The following is a 26,978-nucleotide window of genomic DNA, read 5'->3' on the forward strand; positions in this document are numbered from 1 at the left end:
TTGTGTCTGCAAAACATGTGAGGAGAGCTGCAGACCAGGGACGATCCAGAAATGCTCATGAATGTCAGTTTAGAAGCTATCAAAGTTCTCAAATAAAGCACCTTTTGAGAATGTCAATGTTTGTTGGGAATTATCTTACAAAACTAGGAAGTATTTTTGGTTTAGATATTAAAAGTTATGTTTTTTATTGATTTTAGTTTTAAAAATTGCAACTTTTAGGAAAATGCCCCGTGAAATCCTGGAGGGACTGAAGAATATCAAAAGCAGGAAATTGTACCATTATCTAAAACAAAAAAAGAGGTTTTGTCTCTAATATTTAAAATGAGACTCAATCAAATGTGTAATCCTTGAAGCAGCAATGAACTCAACTATAATAGCTCATACGTATAAAACGGTGTCATCTGCATAAAGTTTTAGTTTGAGTGAGATTTTCTGTTTTACTCAACAGGGAGGCTCAGGAGTTTGTGGATAAGTTTGAAGGAGCTCTCGGAAAAGGAAAAGGCAGGAAGTGGTACGCCTACAAAGTGATGATGACAAAGGTTTGGCATCACACTCCAGCCCTTCATTTCTTTTTATGCTTCGGTCTTTGGTCCGTAACCTTCTCGTTGTTTCTGTGCATCAGAAATGGATTAAGTTTCAAAGAGATTTTGAGAATTTTAGAACCGCCTGCATCCCCTGGGAGAGGAAGATCAAGGAGGTGGAGAGTAAGTTTTATCAGTCAGTTAGGATCCTAACAGGGAGTTTTGTATAAATGCAAGTTTAAAAGTCTCACCAACGCCCTCAGGCCACTTCGGCTCGTCGGTGGCGTCTTATTTCATCTTTCTGCGGTGGATGTACGGCATGAACCTTGTCCTGTTCGGTCTGACCTTTGGGCTGGTGGTCATCCCTGAGGTGAAGTCATGTTTAATCAAGCAGAACTGCGAGCTGCAAACTAATTTAAAAGCAATGAAAATCAATCGTTCCTGTACCGTTACTGAATTTCCAGGTTCTGATGGGTCTTCCCTACGGGTCCATTCCAAGGAAGACCGTCCCCAGAGCAGAGCAGGACACGGCTATGGATTACTCCGTCCTCATGGACTTTAACGTGAGTCTGGAATATCCTGGGATGTAACGATGTCATGTAATGGTAACAAAGGTTTTCTCTTTCAGGGCTACTGTAAATATTCCGTCCTGTTCTACGGGTATTACAACGACCAGAGGACCATCGGCTTGCTGAAGTTCAGACTGCCTCTGTCCTACCTCATGGTGGGAATCGGCAGCTTCGGCTACAGCCTGATGCTCGTGATTCGAACGTGAGTCTGCTGCGCCACGAAGGCTTCGATCACCTTGTGTTTCACGTCAAACGAGTCCGGCTCGCTGATCTGTTTCTGTCGTTCAGAATGGCCAAGAACGCCGATGTGGGCGGCGGCGACGGGGAGGAGGGGGAGTTCACCTTCGCCTGGAAGATGTTCACCAGCTGGGATTACCTCATCGGCAACGCAGAGACCGCTGACAACAAGTACGCCTCCATCACCACCAGCTTCAAGGTAGCCGCGGCAACCCTACAGCTCCTGAGGTGATCAGACCCAAAGACACGCCAATAGTCCGTCCCCTTCGTGTTTTGACAAGAACAGGAGTCCATTGTGGACGAGCAGGAGAACCAGAAGGATGAGAACATTCACCTGCGGCGGTTCCTCCGGGTCTTGGCGAACTTCCTGATCACCTGCAGCCTCGGTGGGAGTGGCTACCTCATCTACTTCGTGGTGAAGAGGTCTCAGGAGTTCGCCACGAGGGATGACCTCAGCTGGTACGAGAAGAACGAGGTAATGACTGAGCTTTCAGCACAAAAATCACGTAGAAGAACAGAGATCTCTTAAAGTACGACTGTTTTACCAGCTGGAGATCATCATGTCCCTGCTGGGCCTGGTGTGTCCTCCTCTGTTTGAGACGATTGCCGAGCTGGAGGACTACCATCCCCGTATCGCCCTGAAGTGGCAGCTGGGACGCATCTTCGCCCTCTTCCTGGGGAACCTCTACACCTTCCTGTTTGCCCTGTTTGATGAAGTCAACACCAAGGTGCGCCAGCAGTGTCATCTTCATCGATCTGTGTTTGTCCAGATCTTAACCCCCATCCTGGTCCTCCAAACTCGAAGTTAGTAAGTAGAAACCCGGCTTTGTTTCCCCTCAGCTCGAAGAAGAGCAGAGCATCAAGAACGCCTCCATCTGGGCCCTGAAGGAGTACTACGCCAACTATACGCGCCTGCTCAACGATACTGACTCGACTCCGCCGCCGATGAACCCCGCAGACGTCATCAGGGGACCCTGCTGGGAAACTGCCGTTGGCATCGTAATAAAAACAATATCTTTAAACATTTATGCCTCTTTTCCACCAGCTCTAACGGTCTCAGCTCCACTCTACTCCGCTTGCTTTGCGCGCGTTTTCATTGGCATTTTTTCGAGGCCGGCCCTGCTTTTTTGGTCCCTGCTTCTTTGGTCCCTGCTTCGGAGCAGGGCCAGCCGGGTGGGCGGCGCAAGCTTAGCTCCTGTTCACTCATTGGTCGTGGGTGTGACCAGATGCAAGCATAAAGAGCGAAGGTAGGAATATAAACAACAGCGTTAGCTTACCCTGCAGCGTTTCTGCCGTCTGTCCCCCAGCTGAAGGAGCTGTAAAGCCTGAAATCTCCGGCGGATAACAGCTGTCCTACTCCGCCCAACAACCGCGGCATCCAGAGCATTTCTTCCACTGCGCCTCTCTTCCTGAAGTCTCAGGAGAATCCCCATAAGTTTAAAAAATAGCAACAACACAGGGCCAACGTTGTCCATAGCGCTTCCGTTGTTCACACAACTTGCGCTAAGTTTCGGTAGCGCACCCCCCTGCGGCCCCGCCCCCTGCAACACGAGGAGGCGTTCCTCTGCTACCAATCAAACTGGCCCGTGTGAAGCGATGCATTCTTTATCGAGCCGAGTAGAGCCGGACTTCTGAATTAGAGCCGGTGGAAAAGGGGCATTAGGTTCCGACAATGTTGTCAATTCACTGAGTTGTGTTTGGTTGAACTGGATTGACCCTAAAAGCAAATCGGTTACTTTCGTCCTTAAAGTCAGTCGGCTGGTCAGGAGATGTTTTGGTAAAATGGCGGATAAACGAGCGGCACGTGGTAAATATTCACGCGTACCTTCACCCTCCTGCAGGAGTTCGTGAAGCTGACGGTGTCGGACATCCAGGTGACCTACCTGACCATCCTGATCGGTGACTTCGCCCGAGCCGTCATCGTCCGTTTCCTCAACTACTGCTGGTGCTGGGACCTGGAGGCTGGATTCGTACGTCCTACCAGCTGCTGCCGCCTCTTTAAGTTTGCGTTATCATAAAGAAAATTTGACGTTTTTTAAAAAGGTCGGTGAATCTTGTTTGCCTCGATCCTTTTCAGCCGTCTTACGGAGAGTTTGACATCAGTGGAAACGTTCTTGGATTGGTCTTCAACCAAGGGATGATCTGGTATAAACTGTATTAATATTCACACTGAGAAAACACCAAATAAACCTTAATTAACTACTTAAAACATACATATACTGTAGTAGAAGTACATAATTATGCAGTAGCACATACAGTTACTTGTTATTCCAATTTAAACAGGTTTTGTTGTATTTTTCACAGAAAACGTTGACTGTCTTAGGGTTTCTTAGTGTTTGTTTTATAACTTGGACCATTTCTTATTTTTCTAAAAGTCGTCGATTTATGAATCAATTGAATGTAGAACGGAAATTAATGATCAACAGAAATATCGTACTTGTTAAGAAAACTTTTTTGAATGAAAAGAGTTTTTTACAAGCTGGTTTTTCATGTTTAATAATTTAGCAATTGAGTGTTTTAAAACTCAATTTGAATTGGAACTGATTCATTATTTTTGATTGGTGTTGGATTTGAATTGGCTGAAGCTGTATTGCAATATATTAAAATAAAATGAAATGGACTGTGTTGAATAGAAACTGAGCTATAATTGGATTAAATTGGAGAACGTTGAATTGGAATTAGTTAGATGGAATTTGATTTAACTGGACTGAAATATAATTGCATTAGACTGGAATAAAATGAAACGGCTTTACCTGAATTAAAGTGGGACAAATTGAACTAAATTGAATTGGAACACTTCTGACTTTATTTAAATCTGACAAAACTGGATAAAACTGATTGAACTGAATTGGAATTTCTTGATGTGAAGCAATTATTTAATTTAATTTCGATATCAGACTTCACTATAATCGGATCAAATTGCAGTATATTGAATTGGAGTGAGTCAACATGCCTGTGAACAGATTTGAAAGAAGTGGTGATTGGACTGAATTGAAATGAGTTTATTGAATTTGGATACAAGTAACTGGATTGGAAACAATCGAACTGGAATAAATTGAATTGAGTTAAATTGGAACATTTTAAATTGTAATGAATTGAATTGAATTAGACTGAACTGGAACTTATTGGATCAGACAACTCTACCTTATTCAATAGGAGTTTAATTAGACCTATTGATTTTTTTTTTAATCTATTGAATGAACTGAAACAATTTTAGATCAAACAAAAATAATCAATCCTAATAATTAACTCAGTATTTATTCAAATAATCCCAACCCTGAAGGCGAGGAACCTCACGTTCAATCGTTGCGTCTCGTTTTTGTCAGGATGGGAGCGTTCTACGCCCCTGGGCTCGTCGGCATCAACGTGCTCCGCCTCCTGAGCTCCATGTACTACCAGTGCTGGGCCGTGATGGCCACCAACGTCCCGCACGAGCGAGTCTTCAAGGCCTCCAAGTCCAACAACTTCTACATGGGCCTCCTGCTCCTCATCCTGTTCCTGAGCCTGCTGCCCGTGGTCTACACCATCATGACCCTTCCGCCGTCGTTCGACTGCGGACCCTTCAGGTAACCGAACGCCCGCTCGTAAACGTGCCCTCTCGGGAGGCTTTGTGCTAAAGTGTGTGTGACGGGGCAGCGGGAGGCAGAAGATGTTCGACGTGATCATGGAAACGATCGACCTGGACCTGCCGGCGTTCATGGGGACACTGTTCAGCTACGCGGCGAACCCCGGTCTCATCATCCCGGCTGTGCTGCTCATGGTGTGAGTGTGGAACCGAAGGGAGAACATTCGTGGCAACAGAAACAGAACCGAGCTAATCCCGTCCTTTCTTACAGACTGGCCATCTATTATCTGAACTCCACGTCCAAAGCTTATCAGAACGCCAACATGGAGCTGAAGAAGAAGATGCAGATGGTAAGCAGGGAAGATGGTTCCTCAGATCCACAGATTCTTGGAATCGTTGACTTTTATTCTCGTTTTTATTCACCTGACGTAAGTATGACGGTGGGACGCTGTCTGTCTGTCACGTCTATAGACAATATCTTCTCCGAGCACTAAATAGATACGTCAAACGGCCCAGCTGGACACCTTGGAGGGCAGGGATGATCCCTATTGATTTAAAGGTCAAAAGTCACAGGTGACCCCTTAGTAAAACCTTGTCCGTCCTCTAACTCTGCAACCGTGTAACATAGGAGTGTCAAACTGCACAGCTGGACACCTCATGGGTCAAGAATGATCTCTATTGATTTCAAGGTCCGGGGTTAAAGGTCAAGCTCCTGCTTCACATCTAAATAACATAGAAATGTCAAACCTTTTGTTTCCCAGATTATGTCTACTGACAGGCATATTATGTACCTTCGGTGCTGCTCTTGTTCCTTCTTAGCTTTACTCTGTTTTTGCACCAACACTTAATCATATTTAAATCGTTAATTTTATTTTAATAAAACTATTAACGAACTGCCTCAGCCTTGCTAACTAATAAACTTGAGCCTCTTTAACAGCTAAATCAAGAAGTTCTCCCATTTTCAGGGCTGTATGTTGCTGAATTGCAACTGTTGGTGACTTAAAATCATTAAAATGCTGATAGGACATGTTTGCAATGTACATAATGGGAAATAAACTGCAACATTTCTGCTAATGATGCATTTTTCCTCACAATTTAGTCTCAAAGTGTCTCAATTTGGTTGCAATTTATTCTTTTTTTGTCTCCAGTCAGTCACAGTTTGGTTTCAAAGGTCACTAAACACATTCTTGCACTTTCTGACTCTTTGAAACTAAACTAAGAAGGGTTTGAGACCATTTTAAGACACCTTTGAGACTATTCTGAGAGAAAATTTGTGACGCAAATGTTATCTTTTTTGTTTTGTTTTTTTTTACTTAAGGCCGTCTAAAATCTTTTAAATCTTTTGTTTTCTGCCTTCAGGCTCGGGATGAAGAGAAGAACCGGAGAAACAACAAAGACAGCACCAACCAGGTTCTGAAAGACCTGGAGGACCTGATGCCAAACCGATCCCTCGCTCCTCCTGCTCCACCAGAACCGGGTCGGTAAAACCCTGAGGATTATCTCGTTAATTCTCCTCATCGTTGAGTTAAACGGCTGGAAAAACTAAAATTACTCTGCCTGAACAGAAAAACCTCCAGAACCTGAGGCGAGGCCCACCAAGACGAAGGCCGGGTCGGCGGGCAAAGGCGTGAACCTGCAGAAAGACGTGGCGCTGGCTTCGTCCAACCCGAGCGCTCGAGGGCCGGTGAACCGGCCGCCGGGGCCACGAGGACCCGGTCCCGGCGTCGGTCTGGGTCCGGGTCGAGGCCGCGGGAGAGGAGCTCCTCCCAGATAACGCTGAGAGAAAAACTGGTCTCTGCAGAGGGAGGCGGGAATAAACCCAGTAATTAAATATAATTGAATAATTGAATCTTAACGAGCTCGTCTCACAAGATAATATAAATAAATTCTGTCGGTGCGAATATCTTCCTGTAAATGTTAATTATTAGTATTTATGACTTAAAATGCGTATGTGTGAGCTGTAACTGTTACTGTTTGGAGCTAACATGCTAATGAAATGCTAATATAACTCAAACTGCTTGAGCTGCTATGTTAGCGAAATTTCTCCCTGATTTTTTCCAACCCAGGATCCCTTTAACCGCTGTCTGCTGCGGGTAAGATACTGACTGCTCAGAACGTCCTAATTAAAAGAAACCGAACTGTCCCTTTAAGGTCGACAACAAACCGAACGGTTTTTATCAGGGGCAGCCGGTGTCTGCTTGTTTGACTGCACTGTTAGCAAAATATCTCATGAACCACCGGAGGGTTTTCAGTGGGTATTCATGTAACTCGTTAAAGTTTTGAATTAACTTTCCCCACAGAAGAGCTTTAATTCCTTCTAAAACCATCTTCTCTTTGAAATCTGCTTGTGCTACTTTTAGCTTTTAGCTATCGTTTTGTTAGTTTCAGCTTTTAACAACATTTTTCTGATTTTATCTTGTAGCTACAATTTAGCTTGGATTAGCTTTCAGTAACATGTCTCCTTATTTTATCTTTTAGCTACCATTTTGCTAATTTTAGCGACGAGCAACTGTTTTGTTAATTTCGGCTTTTAGCAACAGTTTTGCTACACTTTAACCTTTAGCTATAGTTTGGCTCATATTAGCCTTTACCCATTCTTATGCAAAGTTTTTGCTTTTTGCTACTATTTTGTTTTTTTCAGCTATTAGCTGCATTTTAGCTTTTCGCAACTGCTTTTCTTGTTTTATGTTTTAGCTACCATTTGGCTAATCTGAGCTTTTAGCTACTGTTTCACCTCAAGCAACAGTTTTGCTACATTTAGCCTTTAGCTATAGTTTGGCTCATATTAGCTTTTACCTACAGTTTTGCTAATTTTAGCTTTTAGATGTAGTTTTGCTCATATAGCTTGCAGCTACTGTTTGTTTATTTCAGTTATTAGCTACAGTTTTGTTGATTTTAGCTTATAGATATGATTTTGCTCATATTAGCTTTTAGCCACTTCATTTCCTATTTTTAGTGTTAGCTACCATTTTGCTAATTTTAGCTTTTAGATGTTATTTTGCTTATAATAGCTTTAGGTACTGTTTTGCTTACTTTATCCTTTCACTGTGGTTTTGCTCATTTTAGCTTTTAGCTACTAATTTGCTTATTTTATCGTCCAGCTACTGTTAGTTTATATCAGTTTTTAGCTGCAGCTTTGTCGATTTAATGATTATTCTAGATTTACCTACAGGTATGCTAATTTTAGCTTACAGGTATGGTGATTTTAGTTTTTAGCTACTGTTGTGCTCCTTTTAGCTGCTCTTCTGTTTCTTTTAACTGGACCGACCGGCTCACTCAGAATCTCCGCTTCTCCGGTTGAATCTGAAGCGGTTCTGGTCGGAAACATCCGGGCGGTTCCAGTCCGACACCAGAACCTGTCAGAAGAAGAATGTGGCCGAACGGGTTTCGGCTGCGTAAGGAAACAACCATCTGGGTGTGAACCGCGAGGAAACAGTCTGTCTGACAAAAGGCTGAAAACGTTAATGTCTGAACAGAAGAGACGCTCGTCAGGGACGTCACCTGGCTGGAAAGGAGGCAGCCGATTGGCCGATGCTCCGCAGGTAAACCTACCTGACGATCACAGGAGGGGGCGGAGCCTCCAAGGTGTGCTTTGAACACTGAATCTGGGATCTGAGAGTGGAGACGGTCTGTGGTTGAACAGGTAAGATCTTTAAATAAGATTTGTTTTAGTCCATTATCGCCCGTCAATACGAAAAGCGGGCGATGATGTCACTTCCTGTGCGTGTTGGCGTATCTGTTAGCGAAATATCTTGACGAGGGATGGATTTAATTGAAACTTTCAGAACTACAGCTGTTTAACTTTAAAAGCCAACCCAATTCAAGATGGCTGCCACAGCCAATACAAAAATGGCTGCAGCTCAGTCATTTACAGCTGTTCAGCTAAAAGCTGGGATGGTAGTAGCTGAGGGTGACAACTAACAAATACCCTGAGCTCTCACAGATTTGGCGGGCGATATGCATCCCTTAAAACAATGCTAGTGTTTTAGTTTTAATCCGTTTTGTTTCGACTTGTTTCACGCTCACTTCCTGTTTTATTTTGAAGAGCTCATTTCCTTCGACCAGGTGCTTCCTGTCCTCGCCTCACAGCTGAGCGCCGTTGCTGACCTGATTGCCGTTCTGCTCCTCGGCTCTCCTGCCTTCAGCCCTCGAGCCGCGATGGCGTTTTTCAAGAAGTTCTTTAAAAACATCGTTCACGACAAGGACAAGGACAAGGACAAGGACGACTTGGTCACTGTGAGTACGAGTTTGTTTGTGTGTTTGTTTGTTTGTTTGTTTGACGTTAATTTGTGTTTGTTTGTTTGTGAAGGTGAAGGGTAAACCGAAGCCTAAATACTACGGAACTGTCACGCCGTATCCGAACTTCAACGCCAGCAGTGACGCCTCAATCCTTCAGAGCGCCATCGAAAGTAAAAGTACGTCACGAAGCTCAGAAGCTAAAGTTGTCTCAGAAAAACCTTTTTTAAGAGATAAAATCTTCAATAATTTGGATGTGATGAAAAGCTTGATTAATAATCGCACACCTGTTTTAATTTTAATTAGAATTTTAACGAGATGTGGACGAGGACGTGATTGTCGCCGTCCTGGTGAAGAGGAGCAACGAGCAGAGGCAGATGATCAAAGCCGTTTACGAGGCGTCCACCGGAAAGGTGGGACGCTTTTCACGAAGACGAAGACGTTTACGTCCAAAGGATTGACTCGAAGCAAACCTCGGATGGGTTTAAGGGCGCAGAAAACAAAAGATCTGTTGGCCGAATGGTGCTTTGTGCTTGTTTTAGTTGAACTGTTTAACTGCAATATGAAATTTCACCACTAGATGGCAGAACAGCCTACATGCTGCAGCTTTAAAGTTGAATTTGAAGGTTGTGACGCTGATTTGCAACCTAACTAACATTTAAAAATTCAATTAGGACCCTTTAAAATATTAATTAGGAACAGAGCACGAGGACAGAAGTTTCCAAAATGTCTCAAAACATTTGCGAGGGTTTCTTCCTCGTGTGAGCTGCGGGGCCTTTCTCTCATGTTGACAAATTTTTTTTCAAAATAGTCTCAAAGGTGTTGCGGTCGTCTGAAAATGGTCTCCAACCCTTCTCAATTTAGTTTCAGAGAGTCAGAAAGTGCAAGAAATGTGATTTATGAAACCAAACTCTGACAAAAATTGTTGCAAAAACATTTGCAGGTCGTTCTCGGGAACGTTGTTTTGTTAACTTTTATATTTTTCACAATATTTAAATTTAAAGACCTCGTCAGTTCAACGCCTGCTCTTTAGTTCTTCAGCTACTTTTAGCTGTTAGTTAGCCTTTAGCTACTTTTAGCTTGCGTTGTCCTGCTTTAACTGTTTTTCTTAAAGCTTCTTCAGCTCCAATCAGAGAAAATTTAATTTCTTTAGTTTCTGATCTTTACGCCTCTAAAATAAAATCTATTTCACTCGAAGCCGCGGTTGACGGTAAATGTCGTGTTTTTTTTTCAGAACCTGGTGAAATCCCTGAAGTCGGTCCTCAGGTCCGACTTGGAGGACGTGGCTCTGGCTCTGCTCATGACGCCGGCCCATTTTGACGCTCATCTGCTCAGGAAAGCCACGAAGGTAAAAAGTCTCACGATATGCAGACGATCCGTCGCCGTTCTGATCAGATATTTGTGCGTTTTCGGGTTTCTTGCATCGAAAGAGCAACAAAACTTTCATCAAATTAACAGAAAATCACAACTTTTAGTCCATTCCTGTTTCAGAAACGATGTTGTTGGACATTTTTTTACAGGTTATTAGACGTTAATCATCACCCATAGCCAGAAAAGCGTAAAAAAAACTGTCTTTAACTCAATCAGTTTTACAGACATTGAGCTAAAATTTGATGATATTGTAGCTGAGAGTCGTCCCAAAACACAATCTGAGGGCTAAAAGATTAATCTTTGCCCGTTAATTTAAGCAATTCCAGTTTCCCTATTTTAAAAAAACTGATAATTTTGTAAATTTTTTCATTAAAATGAAGTCTTTTTGCAGATAATTTCAGGATCTATAAGTTGCTTCTTTAATATAAATACCAATGAGTTCAATAATAAACTGTATTTAATCTCCAGTTTTTAAATTTTTTGTGAGATTTGACTTTATTTAAAACATGTTGGTGCAGCTCACGGAGGCATTAGGATGGTATTTTCCAAATAATTGCAATATAAATTGGTTAAAGTGTCCTGCCCTTTTATAAACTATTAAATTTACAGTTTAGGACTAATTTCTGGATGAGCTGGATTCATTATATTATAAACTTTTATCTGTATGTCCATATAAAAAGATATATTTAGAGAAACATGTATATATAAACTGGATTAAAACAGTTCTTTTTAAACAGGAAGTTAAATCTTTGGAGCTTCAGTTCTGAAATTTAATGATAACGAAGCTGAGATTTATCTCAATAATTTGAGGATTTAACCTGTTTTCAGTGATAAAGTTTGATAAAATCCCTTCTTTTGTTCGGACAGCGTTTGGGCACAGATGAAGAGGTTCTGGTGGAGGTTCTGGCGACGAGATCAAACAAAGAGATCGAGGAGATTAAAAAAGTCTTCAAACAAGGTTTTTCAGCTCATCCGCTCCGTTCGGTTCGTGAAACGCTTTTATATTTGTAATCGTGTAAGCGTTCGTTCGCTCTGAAACCCCTCAGAGTACGGAGTCGAGCTGGAGCAGGTTATTAAAGACGAGACCAGCGGAGACTTCACCAAAGCCCTGCTGGCCCTGCTCAGCGCCAAGAAGGACGAGTCCACCGAGGTGGACATGGAGCAGGCCAAGAAGGATGCCAAGGTGAGCTTCAGGTTCAGTCCTCCTGTAGTTTTTAGTTTTTATGCTGTCAAATCCAACCCCAGTTCTGTAAAATGTGAATAAAATGTTTTATCCACACGGTGGAATCTCTTTAAAGATGTTCCAGATGTTTCATCTCCATCAGTCTGTAAACATCTGGACCTGAGGAGAGCAGCCTTTAGAGGGAATGTTGTCCCATTCTGTCTGTTCAACAGTCCTGGATGAGAGCAGATCCTTTCCAGTGGCACTAATGCACCCCCATATCATCAGAGAGGCAGGCTGACCTCAGAACAGTTCTCCTCTTTGGTCCAGAGGAGACAAATCTGGCTTCTTCTTTGCCTGATAGAGCTTTAAGCAGCATTTGTGGACGGCACGGTGAACTGTGTTTACAGACAGTGTTCCTGAGCAGAACCAGCCTTGACCTTTGACCTCAGAGGTTTCTGCAGATTCCTCAGATCTTTGGACATCAGGAGCTTTTTTTTCTCCAGCATTTCATTTGCTTCCCGGTGTTCCATTAGAAATAAAAAAACGGGTTTATGAGGATTGAAAACGTTGAATTATTCCAATTACTGTAAAATCTTTTCCCACTTTAATTGAGACGTTGAACTACGAGGCTGCTTCGACAGATTTAATTGCGAGTTTTAATTATATGGCTTCTTTTAAACGAAGGCTTCTCGACAGATTCCCAGAAAAGTCATGCTTGATCTTTGCGCACAGATGATTAATTATCGAGGCCAGGGGAGCTTAAATGAAACCGGTTTTAAAAGCCGTGAAGCGATTCCTCTTTTTGTTGAACCTCAAACCGGTCACGAAGTCGTCCTCTGACGTTCGCAGGTTCTGTTCGAGTCCGGTGAGGGAGTTGGCCGAGCCAACGTCTCCTCCTTCATCGAGATCCTGACCACGCGGAGCGGCCCTCAGCTCTCGAAAAGTGAGTCGCTGAAATGTGGATCTCCCTTTTCGCTCAGTTTCACAAAGCCGACACGCCTCGAAAAACAGGTGGAACCGAACCGGTGAGTGGAACGCTCCCTTTCAGAGAAGTTCGTTCTCACGTCACTCAGGTAAAAACATCTGAATCCATTTAGAATCTTAATCATTCTTACGGTTTTATTGATTCTTTATATGTTTTTAACGGTTTTATTGAATTAAAGGGATTTTTTTTATCTTTTCGACTTGAATGTTTTAAATGTCTGACTAAATTCCTGATGTTTTTATCAATTTAAGTTTTCCTGGTTACTTCTCAGTCCTGCCAACATCGACGGTTCACGATTCACTAAAATATATTTTTAGACGCCCATCGTAAGACGATGCTGTCCATCCATCTGTGGACAAATTCTTGTCCGAGCTCGAACTCCGCAACCATGTGACGTCGCATCCCCATCACCATATGGGTCGGGGGTGATCCCTATTGATTTCAAGGTCACTGATGACCCTTTTGTAAAAACCTTGTCCGTATTCTAACTCTGCAACAACCTAAAGTAGGAATGTCAAACTGCAAAGCTGGAGACCCTATAAAAGGATGATCCCTATTGATTTCATGCTTACCTGTCACCTTGAAATCAATAGGGATCATCCTTCTCCCGATTGATTTTGAGGTCACAGGTGGGCCCTTTTGCAAAAACCCTGTCCTTTCTCTAAATCTGCAACCGTCTAACGTCGGAATGTCAAACTGCAAAGCTGGAGAACATATGGGTTGAGGATGATCCCCATTGATTTCAAGGTCACCAGTGACACCACACAGTCTGTGATCTGACTCTGCGACAACGTAACGCAGGACTGTCAAACCAATCGTTCCTTACTTCGTGCCTACAGATGGGCGTATTACGTACAGTTTGCGGTGCTCTTCTGTTGCTGTTTATGACCAGCCCATTAATTTATTTACTTTATTTTGTTTTTTTTGTCTTTTTAAGCCTTCCAGCATTATGCCACCATGAGTGACATCACATTACCCAAAGCCCTGCAAATGGAGCTGAAGGGGGACATCGAAGACTGCCTCATTGCCATCGGTAGGTTGCTGGAATCGTTTCCTGACATTTGATTCGATTTTAGAAAAGTACCCCAAGAGGCAAAATGAATTTTCCTGTTTTTTTTTTTTATGCAAGCACAGTTTTTAAACTTATTTTAAAGTCCCAAAAAACAATCAAAACACGATGGGTTTTTGCCTATGCCAGTGTTGGAGCCTGTAAAACATTGTGAAGTATTATAAGACTTAAGGTCCAACGGTTTGGCTGTGAAGGAAGGTCAGAGGTTCACCAAAACCTCTTTTCTGGATAACATTTCCACAACTTCTGACCTCTCCTGAAGTGAATAAACACTGCAGAGTTTTAGTTTAGTTCAGGCTCCACGTTGAGGTCTCCAGGAGTGCAGATGAGCTCACACTGACCTCCAGCTGATTGGTGAGGAAAGTTTGAAACAGCTGGTTTGAATGATGGGATGTGATCTGGACTCTGTGTGTCATTTCAGTCTAACGCTGTGTTTGTTTCCCTCTGACTTCCAGTGAAATGCGCCTGGAACACCCCTGCTTTCTTTGCCGAGAAGCTTCATGAATCCATGAAGGTGGGTCTGAACGTGTCAGGAAGTATGAGGTTGTTTGAACAAGGTTTGGGTTCTGGTTCCACACAGACTGATGGATCTGTTTTCATTAAACTTTACCAACAGAAGACGTTTTGTGTCAAACCTCAGCTTCATTCTGTTCTCCCTGGTTCTGGTTCCGGGGGGGGGTCTGTGTATTTATGGGTCTTTTATTTGCAGTCATGGGAAAAAGGTCCCTTCTCCTCCAGATTTGACCTCAAGTGAACAAAAACATGCAACAGACTCCAACGTGTCATTGTTTAAGAAACTAAAACGGGTCCAGCTTCGGATCCAGAACCTCCTCCAGCAGCAGAACTCTCAGTGGGTTCCTGGTTGTGGAGGAGTTGTGGCCCACTCTTCTTTCCAGCGTTGCTTCAGCTCATTGGTTTCTGCTCAGCTCTCTGAGGTTCTGGTTCTGGACCGTTCTGCTGTGTTTGGGATCATTGTCCTGTTTGTCGGACAGATGGCCTCACATCTGACTCCAGAATCAGCCCAAACCATCAGCCCTCCGCTGCCGTGCTGACAGCTGCAGTGCATTCTGGGTAAACATCTGTCCTCTGGTCTGGTTCTGCTCCAGAAGTCTTCTGGTTCCTTCAAGTCGAGCTGCCATGTTGTTTTTAGAGAGATGAGGCTTTAACCTTTGACCTTTAACCTGCTGACTGAGGCCTGTAGAGTCTGAGCACTGCACGGTCTGACCTTCGGGGTGAATCTGTTGCCCCTCCTGGTTTGATTGGCAGCTGATCCTAAATGTTTCCTCTGTAGAACAATGGACTCCAGATGACCTTTGACCCTTCCCAGATTGATGTGCTGCTTCTCTGAGGGTCATTGCTGATGTCTTTCCGCCTTGGCGTTGTGTTAACAGCAGAACCTTCTGCTTTTCTAGAGCTGATCAGCTGATCCAGAACCTCTGAGATCCAGTTCTTCCCTCCCAGCTTAAACCTTTTTTGTTTCATAAACAACAAACCAACATGGTGGAATCTGTGTTTCATTTCATTCGAGTGTTTTCAGTTTTACGTAAATCCTGAAACCGCGGCTGATCGAACAGATGACGTGAGGTGTGACGTGTTCCTGAGCAGAACTCTGCTCTGGTCCAACAGGGTCACGGTACCCGTGACAAGATGCTGATCCGGGTTCTGGTGAGCCGCTCCGAGGTCGACCTGAAGAAGGTGGTGGAGAACTACAGGGCCATGTTTGAGAGAACCTTACAGGAGGACATCCTGGTGAAATACTTCTTCCATATCGTCACCGTCGCTTTTTATTTTTAATTAAAGGAAATGTAATTAACGAGTAAATGTTATCTTTCTGTGTTTAACAGGCGGACACGAAGGGACACTATCAGAAAGTCCTGCTCGGGTTGTGTGGACCTCACTGAAATTCTCCAAAACACGTCAATAAATGGGCCGATCTCTGCTGGCGCACGTTTAGGAACACCCTTTAATTGGAGCAGAAGTGCTGGATATGATAAATGTTTTGAATCATGCAATTTAAAAAAATTAAAGTTTGACATTTAAATGTTCAAGTTTTACTTCCATTGTCTGTTTGTCCGGTGTCTTCTGAAAGTCCCCAGATTCTCAAAAGGTTCTCCCAAAAAAACAAATTCTGTCTTCGTGTGGGACTTCAACTTAGCTGAAACCAAAAATAGTTGTAGGTTTTTACTTTTAACTCTTAGTTTCTCACAAAAAACTACAAGGCTGTTTAATAAAACAGATTCTGATGTTTAAAACGGTCAGGAGGAGTCGAGGTGAGGCTTTTAGAACTGAGAACACTGAACTGTCAGGCATGGTGGTGGCAGCGTCATGCTGTGGTAGTAATGTGGATGGAGCAATGAAGGAGGAGGACAACCTCCAGATTCTTCAACTTCACCTCAAATCAACAGCTGGACCGGTTAAGACTTGGACACGGCTTGGTGTTCCAGTAATCCCAAACATCAGAGCTGGTTTCTGATTGGATAACTCAGCCTGACATGAAGCTTCTGGAGTGGTCCTGTCAAACCTCTGATCTCAACCTCACTGGGAATTTGTGGATTGTGATTAAAAGGGTCGAGTCGAAAGTAAAAACTCTCGATTTATTTCATCCATCTACGTTCCAACCCTTAGCTGAGGTCAGGAGGTTTGGATCAGGACCAAAAGAATGAGATCATGGATCCAAGCGGCTGAAATGAGCTTCCTTCGTAGGGCGGCTGGACTCAGACTTAGAGATCAGGTGAGGAGTTCAGAGTAGAGCCGCTGCTCCTCCTCGTCGAAAGAAGTCAGCTGAGGTGGTTCATCTGATCAGGATGCCTCCTGGACGCCTCCCTTTGAAGGTTTTTCGGGCATGTCCCACTGGGAGGAGACCTCGGGGCAAACCCAGAACTCTTTGGAGGGATTCTGGATCCTCTCTGAACACCTCGGGATCCTCCAGGAGGAGCTGGAGGAGGTCTGGGTTTCTCTCCTGGACCTGCTGCCCCCACGACCCGACCACGAATGAGTAACCGAAGACAAGGAGACGAATATCAGCCACAAACGTGTACCCAGTTGTCTTTAAAAATCATTCCATTAGAAAAAGAACGGTTTAAATAAACCATTAAAAGCCCAAATTAATGACATAAAGTGTATAGAAACTTCTGAGCACAACATTCTTATTTTACTGTTCTGAACAAAAAAGCATCTTTTATATTCATTTTGATTTTTCTAAAATAGAAAATATATTTGTTTTACCTCATTTAGAGGGGTAAATCAAAGTTGTGTTCACGTTAGATTGGATCAGCGATGGTGACAGACCCAAAGCAACGCTTCTCCTTATGTTAGTAATAGATTGGATCAGCTGTAGTGTGACCAATCACAGCGCAGCATCCGTCCCGATCTGCGATCCAACCCACATCTCCGCGCCGGTCTGCGCAGGCGCGACGCTCTCGTAGCCTCTCGCGTGACGTTGACGGGTTGACGTATCCGGAAGTGCCGTGGCTCTTCGGACAGCTTATTTTGCGTTTTACTCTTTCATTTCGGGTGTATTTTTGGTAGTTCAGCTAAATAAATGTTAGTATTTCTGCTCTAACGGGGCGCCCAGATGGGTTTATTTGACACAAGACGAACTCGGAGCTCGTGACGCTGATAAAAACTTTATAAATCTGACCGGCAGAATGAAGAACAGACAGAAAACAAGGCATTGTTGCTTGACTACAGCGGGAAACTGATAAAGGGTTTGTGTCGGTATTAAAGCAACAGTGATGTAAAGTAAAGTGTGCTGGGAACAAATAATATTCTGTTTCGGGAGCTTTAAGATGGAGGACAAATACAGCAGCAACGTCCTGTCCGGAGGCAAGCTGGGGATGGTCGAAGTGCCCGATTCCAGGTAAAAACTAGGATTTCAGCTGATTTAATCCGCTTTATGTCACCTTCTGAGCTGTGTGCTGTCCGTATGTCAGTCTGACAGCTTCCACCAACACTTAGCTTCAGATTTATTCATCTTTGGTTCATTTATTTAACAGAAAAAGTGTTAAATAATACCTGTATCCATCATATTCAGCAGCAGAACTCTCAGTTGGTTCCTGGTTGTGGAGGAGTTGTGGCCCAGTCTTCTTTCCAGCTCTCTGAGGTTCTGGTTCTGGTTCTGGACCGTTCTGTTGTAGATTAGCTGCTGTCCTGTTTGTCGGACAGATGGCCTCACATCTGACTCCAGAATCAGCCCAAACCATCAGCCCTCCACCACCGTGCTGACAGCTGCAGTGCATTCTGGGTAAACATCTGTCCTCTGGTTCTGGTTCTGCTCCAGAAGTCTTGTGGTTCCTTCAAGTCGAGCTGCCATGTTGTTTTTAGAAAGAAGAGGCTTTAACCTTTGACCTTTAACCTGCTGACTGAGGCCTGTAGAGTCTGAAATGGAGCTCATTGCACGGTCTGACCTTCAGGGGGAATCCGCTGCCCCTCCTGGTTTGATTGGCAGCTGATCCTAAATGTTTCCACTGTAGAACGATGGACTTCAGATGACCTTTGACCCTTCCCAGATTGACGGGCAGCTTCTCTGAGGGTCATTGCTGATGTCTTTCCGCCCTGGCGTTGGTGCTCGTGGTCACTCCGTCCATCTGACCAGCAGGCTGTTCCCGCTCTTTTGTTTTAGTTTTAATGAGACAAACATTAAGAATGTTGAGCTTCTGTAAAAATCGAATAATTTTCATTGTGTCCTGAAATTTAAAGCCCTTAAAGTTGACAGTTTATTTAGTTTTTACTGTTAAAGATTTGATCTGATGTCTCTTTAAGGTTTTCTGTGTTTATTTAGCGTCTCTATAATTAAAGTTTTGACCCGTTTTTATTTTCACCTCTGCAGGTTAACCAGGTACATCGTTCTGCTGGTCGTCTCGAAGGTCCTGAAAGCTTTAGGGATCTTTGAGTCCTACGATATCCTCAAAGTTGTTCATATCGTTCAGTTCATCTTCATATTGAAATTAGGGTGAGTTCTCCGGGTCTTAAACCCTCCGTGACGTTTTGTTTTGTTCTAACAGTAATTTGGATAACAATGATGATGTTTTCTTTCTTGTTTGTTTGTTTCAAGGAGTGCTGTTATTCTGCTTTTCTTTCAAAAACCCTTTTCGTCTGGAAAAGTTATCTCAAAAGGACAGGTTTGTTGGACGATAAGGCCTCTGCTTTAAGTTAGAAATAATTAGTTGTATAAATTTGTGATAAATGGCGTGTTTGGTAGATGTTGCATCAGGATGGATTAGAGTTCAAACTGACCTGACGTCATGTTGTGATCTGCTCTTCTTGTTCTTTCCAGTGGATTAAATTAGTCAAACATGCTGTTTTCAGCTGCATTATTTCCCTCCTGGGCTTCTTCGGTCTGACTCTCTGTGGGCCTCTGAGGTAAAACAAACGTTTTCTGTCTTTAATCTGGTTTTGATTTGCTTTTACTCGCATCGTGCCAGCTTACAACAGAGTCCCTTTATTCAGGATGACACTCAGTTCTTCCAGAGGTTTATTATAAGATGTTTTGTGTTTCTGTTTCCAGGACGCTGCTGCTCTTCGAACACAGTGACGTGGTCGTCGTCGCCCTCCTCAGCGTTCTGTTCACCAACTCAGGAGGAGGACCGTCCAAGGTACGGGTCAGATTATTACTGATATTACTGTCTGTTTGTTACCTGTTATTAATGAGTATTAGTTGGTTTATTACTATTAGTTTAAAGCATAATTTAGTTAATTTATTAGCATCAGGCAGCTTGTTTATTACTGTTTGTTTGTTAGCATTATCTAATTTGTTTATTAATGATTAATAGTGATTAAAACTGTTGGATTATTGCAGATTATTACTGTTGGATTATTACTGATTAATTCTGTTGTCTTATTACTGATTATTAATGATTAATACTGTTGGATTATTACAGATTATTTATAGCATCAGTTAAGTTTGTTTATTACTGTTTGTTTGTCAGCATCGTGTTTTCTTTCACTCTTTAAAGCGAGTTTTTGATCCAAACAGAAACAAACCTTTTATTTTTGAATCAGTGATGTTATTTAAGGCGGGCGATAATGTTTTTGCTTCAGCCTTGACTGTTAGCGAAATATCTCCTGAACCACTGGGCGGGTTTTAATTTTCTCTTCACGTTTGTCTCTGATTCAGACCAGAGGAGCAGCTTTCTTCATCATCGCCGTGATCTGCCTCCTCCTCTTTGACAACGATGACCTGATGGTGAAGATGGGAGACCACCACCACCACCGTATCCTTTCGCCTCGCACTGTCCCCCCCTCCGCCTTAGGTTCTGGTTCTGACCCGTCTGCGCCTTGACTCGTCTCGTCTCCAGCGGAGGGACACCACGACAGCGCGCTCACGCATTTCCTCTACACGACCATCTCTCTGTTGGGCGTCGCCGACCACAAGGTGAGCGTTTCCTCTGGACGGACGTCGAGGCGCGTCTTTTTTTTATTTCCGCTCCATCGTCTCCAACTGTGTCCTCAGGGTGGCGTCCTGCTGCTGGTGGCCTCTCTGTGCCTGAAGGTGGCGTTCCACACGGCGTCCAGGAAGTTGTCCGTGGAGCTCGGCGGCGCCAAGCGGCTCTACGCCCTCGACAACCTGGTCTCCGCCGCCGTGCTGCTGCCGTGGGTCGTCGTGCTGTCGGCAACCACAGAGGTGACGCTAACGAGCTGAACGCTAACGAGCTGAACGCTAACGATGAAGGCTGTGAGAGGAGTTCACAAATTAGATTTAAATTTATTTGGAACCTCGTAACTCCGAGGGTTAAAGTCCTCGTTAATATCTGTGAAACGAGTCACAGCTCGTTTCGACTCGACCCGACCCGACCCGGCCCGACCAGACTCGACCCGACTCCCGGTCTGCGGCAGGTCGAAGGAGCTCCACTTCCTGACCCGACCCGACTCGACTCGACCCGACCCGACCCGACCCGACCCGGCCCGACTCCCGGTCTGCGGCAGGTCGAAGGAGGTCCACTTCCTGACCCGACCCGACCCGACCCGGCCCGACTCCCGGTCTGCGGCAGGTCGAAGGAGCTCCACTTCCTGACCCGACCCGACCCGACCCGACCCGGCCCGACTCCCGGTCTGCGGCAGGTCGAAGGAGGTCCACTTCCTGACCAGACTCGACCCGACCTGACTCGACTCGGCCCGGCCCGACCCGACCCGGCCCGACTCCCGGTCTGCGGCAGGTCGAAGGAGCTCCACTTCCTGTCGGTCCACGAAAACGCTTCGGTTTGCCGTGTTTTTTCTGTATTTTCGGGTGGATGAAACCAGGTTTAGAAACTGAAAGGCGGCGTTCTCGAGGTTAGGGAGCGGGGCCTCAGACTAAAATCACGATGAAGAGGGTCAGTTCTTGTAAAATGACGTGCACGCTCGGGGGATGACTCTCAGCTACTGCCGCGCCGGATTTGAGCTCAGCGGCTGTGAATCTGAGCGGCCTATCGAGTGGTTCAAGAGATATTTTGCTGACACGCAGACGATAATGACATTTTGTCCAAATGTGAGCTAACATGTTTATTTTATTGCCGTTCAGGTGGAATAATTCTGATTTTATCGGGTTTGAACCTGTTTCTCTGCCTCAGTCTGACCTTTGAACTCTGGATTCTTGGCTCCCCTCCCGCAGAGTAAAGTGGAGTCGTGGTCGCCGCTCCTCCTGCCGTTTGGGATGATCGTCTTCTCCGTGATGATCCTGGAGTTCTACGTCGAGGCCGTCTGCAGCGCCAAGATGGAGGCGCCGCGGTGCGCCCGTTACGGCGCCGCCGCCCTCTTCCTGAGCGCGCTGCTGCTGGCCAACTTCTGGACCCACCCGATCACCGACCAGCTGCGGTCCGTCAGCAAACCGCCGCAGCAGGGCAGCACGGAGCACGTGCTCTCCGGCGGCGTGATCGTCAGCGCCGTCTTCTTCATCATGTGTAAGAAGCGGGCGGCGTGGAGGGGGGGAAACATTCCGCTCAACTGAGCCCATGTCTAACCGGCGCTCGTCTCCCCGCAGCATCCAGCGTCCTGTCGTCTCCGTCCAGGAGGGGACAGAAGGGGACCCTGGTGGGTTACTCCCCCGAAGGGACGCCGCTGTACAACTTCATGGGCGACGCCCTGCAGCACACGTCTCAGTCGCTGCCTCGCTTCATCAAGGACTCGCTCAAACAGATCCTGGAGGAGTACGACTCCAGGCAGATCTTCTACTTCCTGTGCCTCAACCTGGTATGTCAAAATAAAACTCCAATCTTTCAAAGTAAGAGCCTTCTGTCAGCTACTACCACTTCCTGAAAGTTTCATTAAAATCTGTCCAGAGGTTCACGAGATATTTTGCTATCATCAGAAACGATGTCGTTTATTAGAGAGACGTTTTAATCTTTATTTACAAACAAAAATGTTGGTTTGCTTTTATTTCATTTAGTTTAAAACAGAATAAAAGGAATCAGTCTTTTAACTTCTGCTGCTTGTTTTTGTTCTCTTTCTGAGGAATTGTTTTTTTAGTTTCAGACTCCTGTCGACACAGATGGTTGACCTCGTTTCCCCCCCGACGATTTATTTATTTTATTTTTTTTCTTCCAGGCTTTCACGTTTGTGGAGCTGTTTTATGGCGTTTGGACCAACAGCCTGGGCCTCATCTCTGACGGCTTCCACATGCTGTTCGACTGCTCTGCTTTGGTCCTCGGCCTGTTCGCCGCCCTCATGACCCGCTGGAAGGCCACCAGGATCTTCTCCTTCGGGTACGGTCCCTCCTTAAACGAGCCGGGGTGGGGGCGGGGTTTCAGCTTTAGTATTAAAATCAAAAAAGGCGGTTCTGTCGTCGCCCTGCAGGTACGGTCGAGTGGAGATCCTCTCCGGGTTCATCAACGGCCTGTTCCTGATGGTCATCGCTTTCTTCGTGTTCATGGAATCCGTCACGCGGCTGCTGGACCCGCCCAACATCAACACGGACATGCTGACGGTGAGCGCCGTAAACGAGTCCGGTCACGCTGGGGTTTTATCCGGTTCTGGAGGAGCTGTTAAATAAACACTGTCAGTTGGGTTTTAAACGCCTCCAGATGTTTGAAAGGAAGCCGGCAGCGAGCTCGGAGGAGGATTAAAACCAGGCCAGGAGGATCTGTTTTGGTTCTGGTGTGGACCGGCGTTGGTGTTATCAGGCAGCTGCCCGAGCTTCTGACAGGGAGCGGCGGTCCGATTCGGGTCTCACTGCGGACTGACCGGAACCACGAGTATCGGACTCGTGTCCTTTTTTTGGCGTCAGCCGGACGACAGGTTCACCGCCTCAGGTGTCGGCTGACCACAAGATGGCGCCGTATCGTGTAGCGAAATGAATCCGGGTTCCGGTTTCGCCGCGGATCACCGGATGTGGACCGATCCGGTGTTCCAGTTTTATGTCTGCATGTCTTACCCCTCCGGAGACGGTCCGTCCCCGTGGGCCGGGTCACATCAGCACCCGCCTCGCCTCATCGCGGCGTGAAAACTGAAACCGGTTTGTTTTCCCTCCACAGCCCGTGTCTGTCGGAGGCTTACTGGTCAACCTGGTGGGCATCTGCGCTTTCAGCCACGCCCACTCCCACGGCGGCAAAAGCTGCTCGTCGCACGACCACGACCACGGCCACTCTCACCACGGCCACTCCCACCACGGCCACTCGCACGGCGAGCACGGCCACGCCCACAGCTCGGAGAACAGAGGCATGAACGCCAACATGAGAGGTTCGTGATGTATGTGAAGGTCGGAGATTTAAAAAAAATAAAATAAAATAAAAACTCGAGGTGTTCTCCTCCTCCAGGCGTCTTCCTCCACGTTCTGGCCGACACGCTGGGCAGCGTCGGCGTCATCATCTCCACCCTCCTCATCCGCCAGTTCGGCTGGCTGATCGCAGACCCCATCTGCTCGCTCTTCATCGCCACGCTCATCTTCCTCAGCGTCATCCCTCTGCTGAAGGACGCCTGCGAGGTCCTGCTCCTGCGGACGCCCCCAGAACACGAGAAGAACCTGAACGCCGCGCTGGAGAAGGTGAGGCTCCGCCTTCTCCTCGTACTGGCACACGCTAATTGATAGAAATCCCAAATACGAACATTCTGTCTGGTTTCAGATCGAGAAGATCGAAGGAGTTTTGTCGTACAGAGACCCACATTTCTGGAGACACTCGGCCTCGCTGGTCGCTGGGACCGTCCACCTGCAGGTCATGGCCGACGCGGTGGAGCAGAGGATCGTCCAGCAGGTTGGAAACAGATCACGATGTTCGGGCGGTACCTGAAGGCCTCTCGGCGCTCGAAAACCGCGTCATTTTTGTTCTCGTAGCTTCGGCCGCTGCCGAACTGTTCCTCCCAGCGCCAAGTGTCACGTGATTGGTCGGGAGTTGTTGTGGGCGTGTTTATGAGCTCTAATGGAGCCATTTTGTTTCTGCTGAGAAGCAGCTGGAGGCTGTCTTTACTTGGAAACCTCTGAGCTTAAAAAGACCGCGGCGACGCGGGCGGCTCTGGGACACGCTCCCTTTCCTTCGCCCGTTATCGCTCACCGCCATACGGCGTGTTCTGTCTCAGCTGGTTTAATGCCGCAGGAGGAGGGAGGAGCTTCCTGGGAGTTCTGATCCGAGCGTCTCGCGACCGCGAACAGACTTCCTGACATCTAATGGAGCGTAACGGAAACGGCTAACAGTTAGCCAAACGAGGGCAGCGTTAATATCTTACTTGTCTCAGATCGCTGTTTGGAATAAATGTAGTTTAATTCGGGGCGTGACCAATGTGGATTTAAAACAACTAAATTCTCAAAAGGATCTTTGATTATCTTAAAACTCAAATAACTACAGATTTATATATTTTCAGGCCTAATAAAGATCATTAATTACAGTTAGCATAGATGCTAACTTAGCCAGGATTGTGTTTATCGTTAAAAATTAAAAACAAATCCAACTCTTCGGGGTAAACGTGCCGCTACGGAAGCTCTACTGGGACAAACGGCAGCACAGATTAATCAAACGCGTTCAGCGTTTAACGGCGGCAGACGGCCATTTTGGATTTGGCCACCGTCCTGCGTGTCTTAGATGTTTCTCTGCTCCGAGTGACTCGGTGGTTAACGGGCGTCTGGAGGACCTGAAGATCCGCTGAGGAGCAGAGGAACATCTGGAACCTGCGGGACGGTCCGGGACCGGGACCAGGATCAGGACCGGGACCAACTGACAAACTGAAACAAAAATAAAGCTTAAATGTTTCGACCTAAACTGTTTCCACAGCAGGTAAGATACTGACAGCTTGTTTCAAAAATGAATCTGAATGTGTCCGCAGGTGACGGCCATTTTGAAAGACGCGGGCGTGAACAACCTGTCGGTGCAGGTGGAGAAGGAGGCGTACTTCCAGCACATGTCTGGACTCAGCACCGGGTTCCACGAGGTTCTGGCGATGACTCAGCAGATGGAGTCCATGAAGTACCTGAATGACGGGACGTGCATCATGTGACGATGGACTGAATTAATCCTCCTCCTTGTCGGAATAAATCTGGATATATGTACGTCTCATTTTCATGTTTTTTTAGCGTGAAGACAAAGAAAAATGTTATTTTAAGAACATTCTTGGTTTATTTAAGCAACGGGCATTAATCTAATGCATAGAAAGGTGAAGGAGAACACGGTTTGTGTCGCCTACTTCGTCCACGACGCTTCGGTTTGTCTGGAATGTGCAGAAATGTTAATAACTGTGTGGAAGTGGGAGGGGCTTCGCGCGGCCCCGCCTCTATTCGATCTCGTTGGAGCTTCCCACAGCGGCGCCGACCTCCATCTCTGCGGGGGAAACAAAACCGTCAGGCGGGCGCGCTTTCGGAGCCACGGAGGAAGCGCAGACGGGTCAAGTCGCTCACCTGGGCAGGCCCCGCCCTCCAGGACGACGTCGTCGACGGCGATGTCGCTCCTCACCGAAGAGCCTCGGATCGCTTCGAAGACGAGCTGCGGCAGAACCGTCAGAGAGTCAGCATTCGTTTCTTCCTTACGGAGCGTTTTATTAAAAAAAAAACATTTTACAATAAATTTGTTCCAATTATCAGATCTGTGTTGATTAACAAATTAAATCCTGTCAAACCAGGCGGCCAAAATTAAAAATCTGGTCCGAGCCAAGGGCCAATCACGATCAATATTTATTAAAAATTACATAAATTAATTGGTTTTAGATGTATGATGTCAAATCATTCATATAGAAATATCAATTATCTTTTCCCAGTTACAGATTATACAGAATTTAGAGCAAAAAATAAATTTTTTAACATTAAAACAGATTTTTTTTAAAAAAGCCATCAACAAAAACCTGATCATACAGAAATTAAAACTATAAAACTATATATTGTTGGCTTCTAAGTCACTGTCAAGAGAAAAAATTCAGTTGTTTTAAGCAAAATAAGAATCAGAGACTCTGAACCAGACTGGAGGGCCGGATCTGGCCCGCGGGCCTTCAGTTTGACACGTGTGTTAAACTAATATGCTAAAGAAATCGCAACAAATTGTTAAATATTTTAAAAACCGATTAAAATTCTGGATTTTTTTTGGTGTTGAAAACATTTAATCGAACAGAAGATTCATAAAGTTGATTATATTCGTTTAAAAACGATTTTTAAAAAAACAAGGGTGGATTTTTTACGGTACTTTTAAGGATCCAGGTAGAGGAACCACCATTGATGCCCACCTTTTTTATTTAATTATTTTACTGAATATGATAGTTTCTGGAACTGTTAAACTTTATTTTAGGTGTAAAAAAAGAAAAAAAGTCTTTCATAAATCTGAGAACAATCACAAATAAAATAATTTTAAATTTGCGGGTTTCGGGTTTCGGGGTCTTGCCTGGTGCCGGGCGTCGCTCCGGTACTCCACCTGGGCCCTCAGCCAGGCCACGCTCTGCTCGCCGCTCCGTTGCCACAGCAACACGTCCTCGCCGCCCTTGTAGGCCAGGACCCTCAGGGTCCCCGTCCCCGACCCGTACATGTGGTAGTAGAAGCGCAGGCACTGGGCGCCCCTGGTTCCCCTGACGGGCCGGGACAGCAGCCGGGCGTTCTGGCCCGGCAGCATGGGCGACGCCTCGATGTATAGGTAGTATCCTGCCCGGCGCGGAGATCGGTTACAGAACCGTCGGGGAGAAGTGGAACAAATGTTTGGGTTTTTGGTTCCTCACCCAGACCCGCGGTGTGGTCCCCTCGGGGCCCGGTGTACGAGGTCGGGGTGGGTCCTCTCCTACGGTACCAGTCGCCAACATCGGCCCGTTTATCCTGGGAGAACCCGCAGAACCCGTCCTCAAAGTCACAGCGTCCAGGAAGAGCCGACGACAACGAGCCTGGAACCA

The 26,978-nt window shown here is 45.7% G+C and overlaps 4 protein-coding genes across 7 annotated transcripts in view; 3 read left to right on the top strand and 1 right to left on the bottom strand.

Annotated features, from left to right (window-relative positions):
• The window catches only part of tmc2a (transmembrane channel-like 2a), a 13,220-nt gene extending 4,968 nt beyond the window's left edge, over nucleotides 1-8,252 (top strand). The window contains exons 5-20 of the mRNA XM_017438551.3: nucleotides 449-539; nucleotides 623-704; nucleotides 785-891; nucleotides 986-1,084; nucleotides 1,150-1,292; nucleotides 1,379-1,526; nucleotides 1,614-1,802; nucleotides 1,876-2,055; nucleotides 2,168-2,326; nucleotides 3,169-3,297; nucleotides 3,405-3,472; nucleotides 4,654-4,893; nucleotides 4,964-5,089; nucleotides 5,164-5,242; nucleotides 6,252-6,369; nucleotides 6,458-8,252. Coding sequence (XP_017294040.1) covers nucleotides 449-539; nucleotides 623-704; nucleotides 785-891; nucleotides 986-1,084; nucleotides 1,150-1,292; nucleotides 1,379-1,526; nucleotides 1,614-1,802; nucleotides 1,876-2,055; nucleotides 2,168-2,326; nucleotides 3,169-3,297; nucleotides 3,405-3,472; nucleotides 4,654-4,893; nucleotides 4,964-5,089; nucleotides 5,164-5,242; nucleotides 6,252-6,369; nucleotides 6,458-6,666 — 2,167 coding nt within the window. The 3' untranslated portion in view covers nucleotides 6,667-8,252. The remainder of the gene's footprint in view (nucleotides 1-448; nucleotides 540-622; nucleotides 705-784; nucleotides 892-985; nucleotides 1,085-1,149; nucleotides 1,293-1,378; nucleotides 1,527-1,613; nucleotides 1,803-1,875; nucleotides 2,056-2,167; nucleotides 2,327-3,168; nucleotides 3,298-3,404; nucleotides 3,473-4,653; nucleotides 4,894-4,963; nucleotides 5,090-5,163; nucleotides 5,243-6,251; nucleotides 6,370-6,457) is intronic.
• A 147-nt stretch (nucleotides 8,253-8,399) lies between these two features.
• On the top strand, nucleotides 8,400-15,763 carry LOC108249266 (annexin A1-like). 2 transcript variants are annotated; one of them, XM_017438545.3, is made up of 12 exons: nucleotides 8,400-8,535; nucleotides 8,958-9,128; nucleotides 9,202-9,307; nucleotides 9,447-9,541; nucleotides 10,363-10,476; nucleotides 11,367-11,457; nucleotides 11,546-11,682; nucleotides 12,514-12,607; nucleotides 13,587-13,682; nucleotides 14,174-14,232; nucleotides 15,345-15,467; nucleotides 15,563-15,763. In XM_017438545.3, exons 2-12 carry the CDS (start codon nucleotides 9,051-9,053, stop codon nucleotides 15,617-15,619), a joined length of 1,050 nt encoding a protein of 349 aa, XP_017294034.1. In that variant the 5' UTR covers nucleotides 8,400-8,535; nucleotides 8,958-9,050; the 3' UTR covers nucleotides 15,620-15,763. The 2 variants fall into 2 exon arrangements, with proteins under 2 accessions (XP_017294034.1, XP_017294033.1); XM_017438544.3 differs by having other exon boundaries at nucleotides 8,401-8,535; nucleotides 8,938-9,128.
• Nucleotides 15,764-17,147: 1,384 nt separating this feature from the next.
• Nucleotides 17,148-26,978, top strand: part of slc30a5 (solute carrier family 30 member 5) — a 17,754-nt gene continuing 7,923 nt past the window's right edge. For 2 of the 3 annotated variants that reach the window (XM_037979471.1, XM_037979472.1), the window contains exons 1-16: nucleotides 17,148-17,577; nucleotides 18,547-18,669; nucleotides 18,772-18,838; nucleotides 18,994-19,079; nucleotides 19,225-19,312; nucleotides 19,834-19,930; nucleotides 20,015-20,091; nucleotides 20,170-20,340; nucleotides 21,307-21,595; nucleotides 21,676-21,884; nucleotides 22,239-22,396; nucleotides 22,488-22,617; nucleotides 23,165-23,369; nucleotides 23,447-23,673; nucleotides 23,753-23,881; nucleotides 24,945-25,164. In XM_037979471.1, the coding sequence (XP_037835399.1) occupies nucleotides 17,507-17,577; nucleotides 18,547-18,669; nucleotides 18,772-18,838; nucleotides 18,994-19,079; nucleotides 19,225-19,312; nucleotides 19,834-19,930; nucleotides 20,015-20,091; nucleotides 20,170-20,340; nucleotides 21,307-21,595; nucleotides 21,676-21,884; nucleotides 22,239-22,396; nucleotides 22,488-22,617; nucleotides 23,165-23,369; nucleotides 23,447-23,673; nucleotides 23,753-23,881; nucleotides 24,945-25,115 (2,298 nt within the window). In that variant the 5' untranslated portion in view covers nucleotides 17,148-17,506 and the 3' untranslated portion in view covers nucleotides 25,116-25,164. Of the gene's footprint in view, nucleotides 17,578-18,546; nucleotides 18,670-18,771; nucleotides 18,839-18,993; nucleotides 19,080-19,224; nucleotides 19,313-19,833; nucleotides 19,931-20,014; nucleotides 20,092-20,169; nucleotides 20,341-21,306; nucleotides 21,596-21,675; nucleotides 21,885-22,238; nucleotides 22,397-22,487; nucleotides 22,618-23,164; nucleotides 23,370-23,446; nucleotides 23,674-23,752; nucleotides 23,882-24,944; nucleotides 25,168-26,978 lie in introns of those variants that run through there. The other variant, XM_017438543.3, reaches the window with a different exon arrangement.
• LOC108229099 (MAM domain-containing protein 2) overlaps nucleotides 25,212-26,978 on the bottom strand; it is a 14,303-nt gene continuing 12,536 nt past the window's right edge. Inside the window, exons 12-15 of the mRNA XM_037979473.1 lie at nucleotides 26,811-26,973; nucleotides 26,483-26,736; nucleotides 25,513-25,597; nucleotides 25,212-25,435 (exon numbers count right to left, since the gene is read on the bottom strand). Of these exons, the coding sequence (XP_037835401.1) occupies nucleotides 25,389-25,435; nucleotides 25,513-25,597; nucleotides 26,483-26,736; nucleotides 26,811-26,973 (549 nt within the window). The 3' untranslated portion in view covers nucleotides 25,212-25,388. The remainder of the gene's footprint in view (nucleotides 25,436-25,512; nucleotides 25,598-26,482; nucleotides 26,737-26,810; nucleotides 26,974-26,978) is intronic.

The sequence above is a fragment of the Kryptolebias marmoratus genome, linkage group LG14 (assembly GCF_001649575.2).
Source record: "Kryptolebias marmoratus isolate JLee-2015 linkage group LG14, ASM164957v2, whole genome shotgun sequence".
NCBI classification, from domain to species: Eukaryota; Metazoa; Chordata; class Actinopteri; order Cyprinodontiformes; family Rivulidae; genus Kryptolebias; species Kryptolebias marmoratus.

Excerpts from the sequence above, each read along its gene's own strand:
- LOC108249266 (XM_017438545.3), top strand. The coding sequence starts at position 9,051 with ATGGCGTTTTTCAAGAAGTTCTTTAAAAACATCGTTCACGACAAGGAC. Across the intron at positions 12,608-13,586 it reads CGGCCCTCAGCTCTCGAAAA|CCTTCCAGCATTATGCCACC; the intron begins GTGAGTCGCTGA and ends TGTCTTTTTAAG. Across the intron at positions 15,468-15,562 it reads CCTTACAGGAGGACATCCTG|GCGGACACGAAGGGACACTA; the intron begins GTGAAATACTTC and ends TGTGTTTAACAG.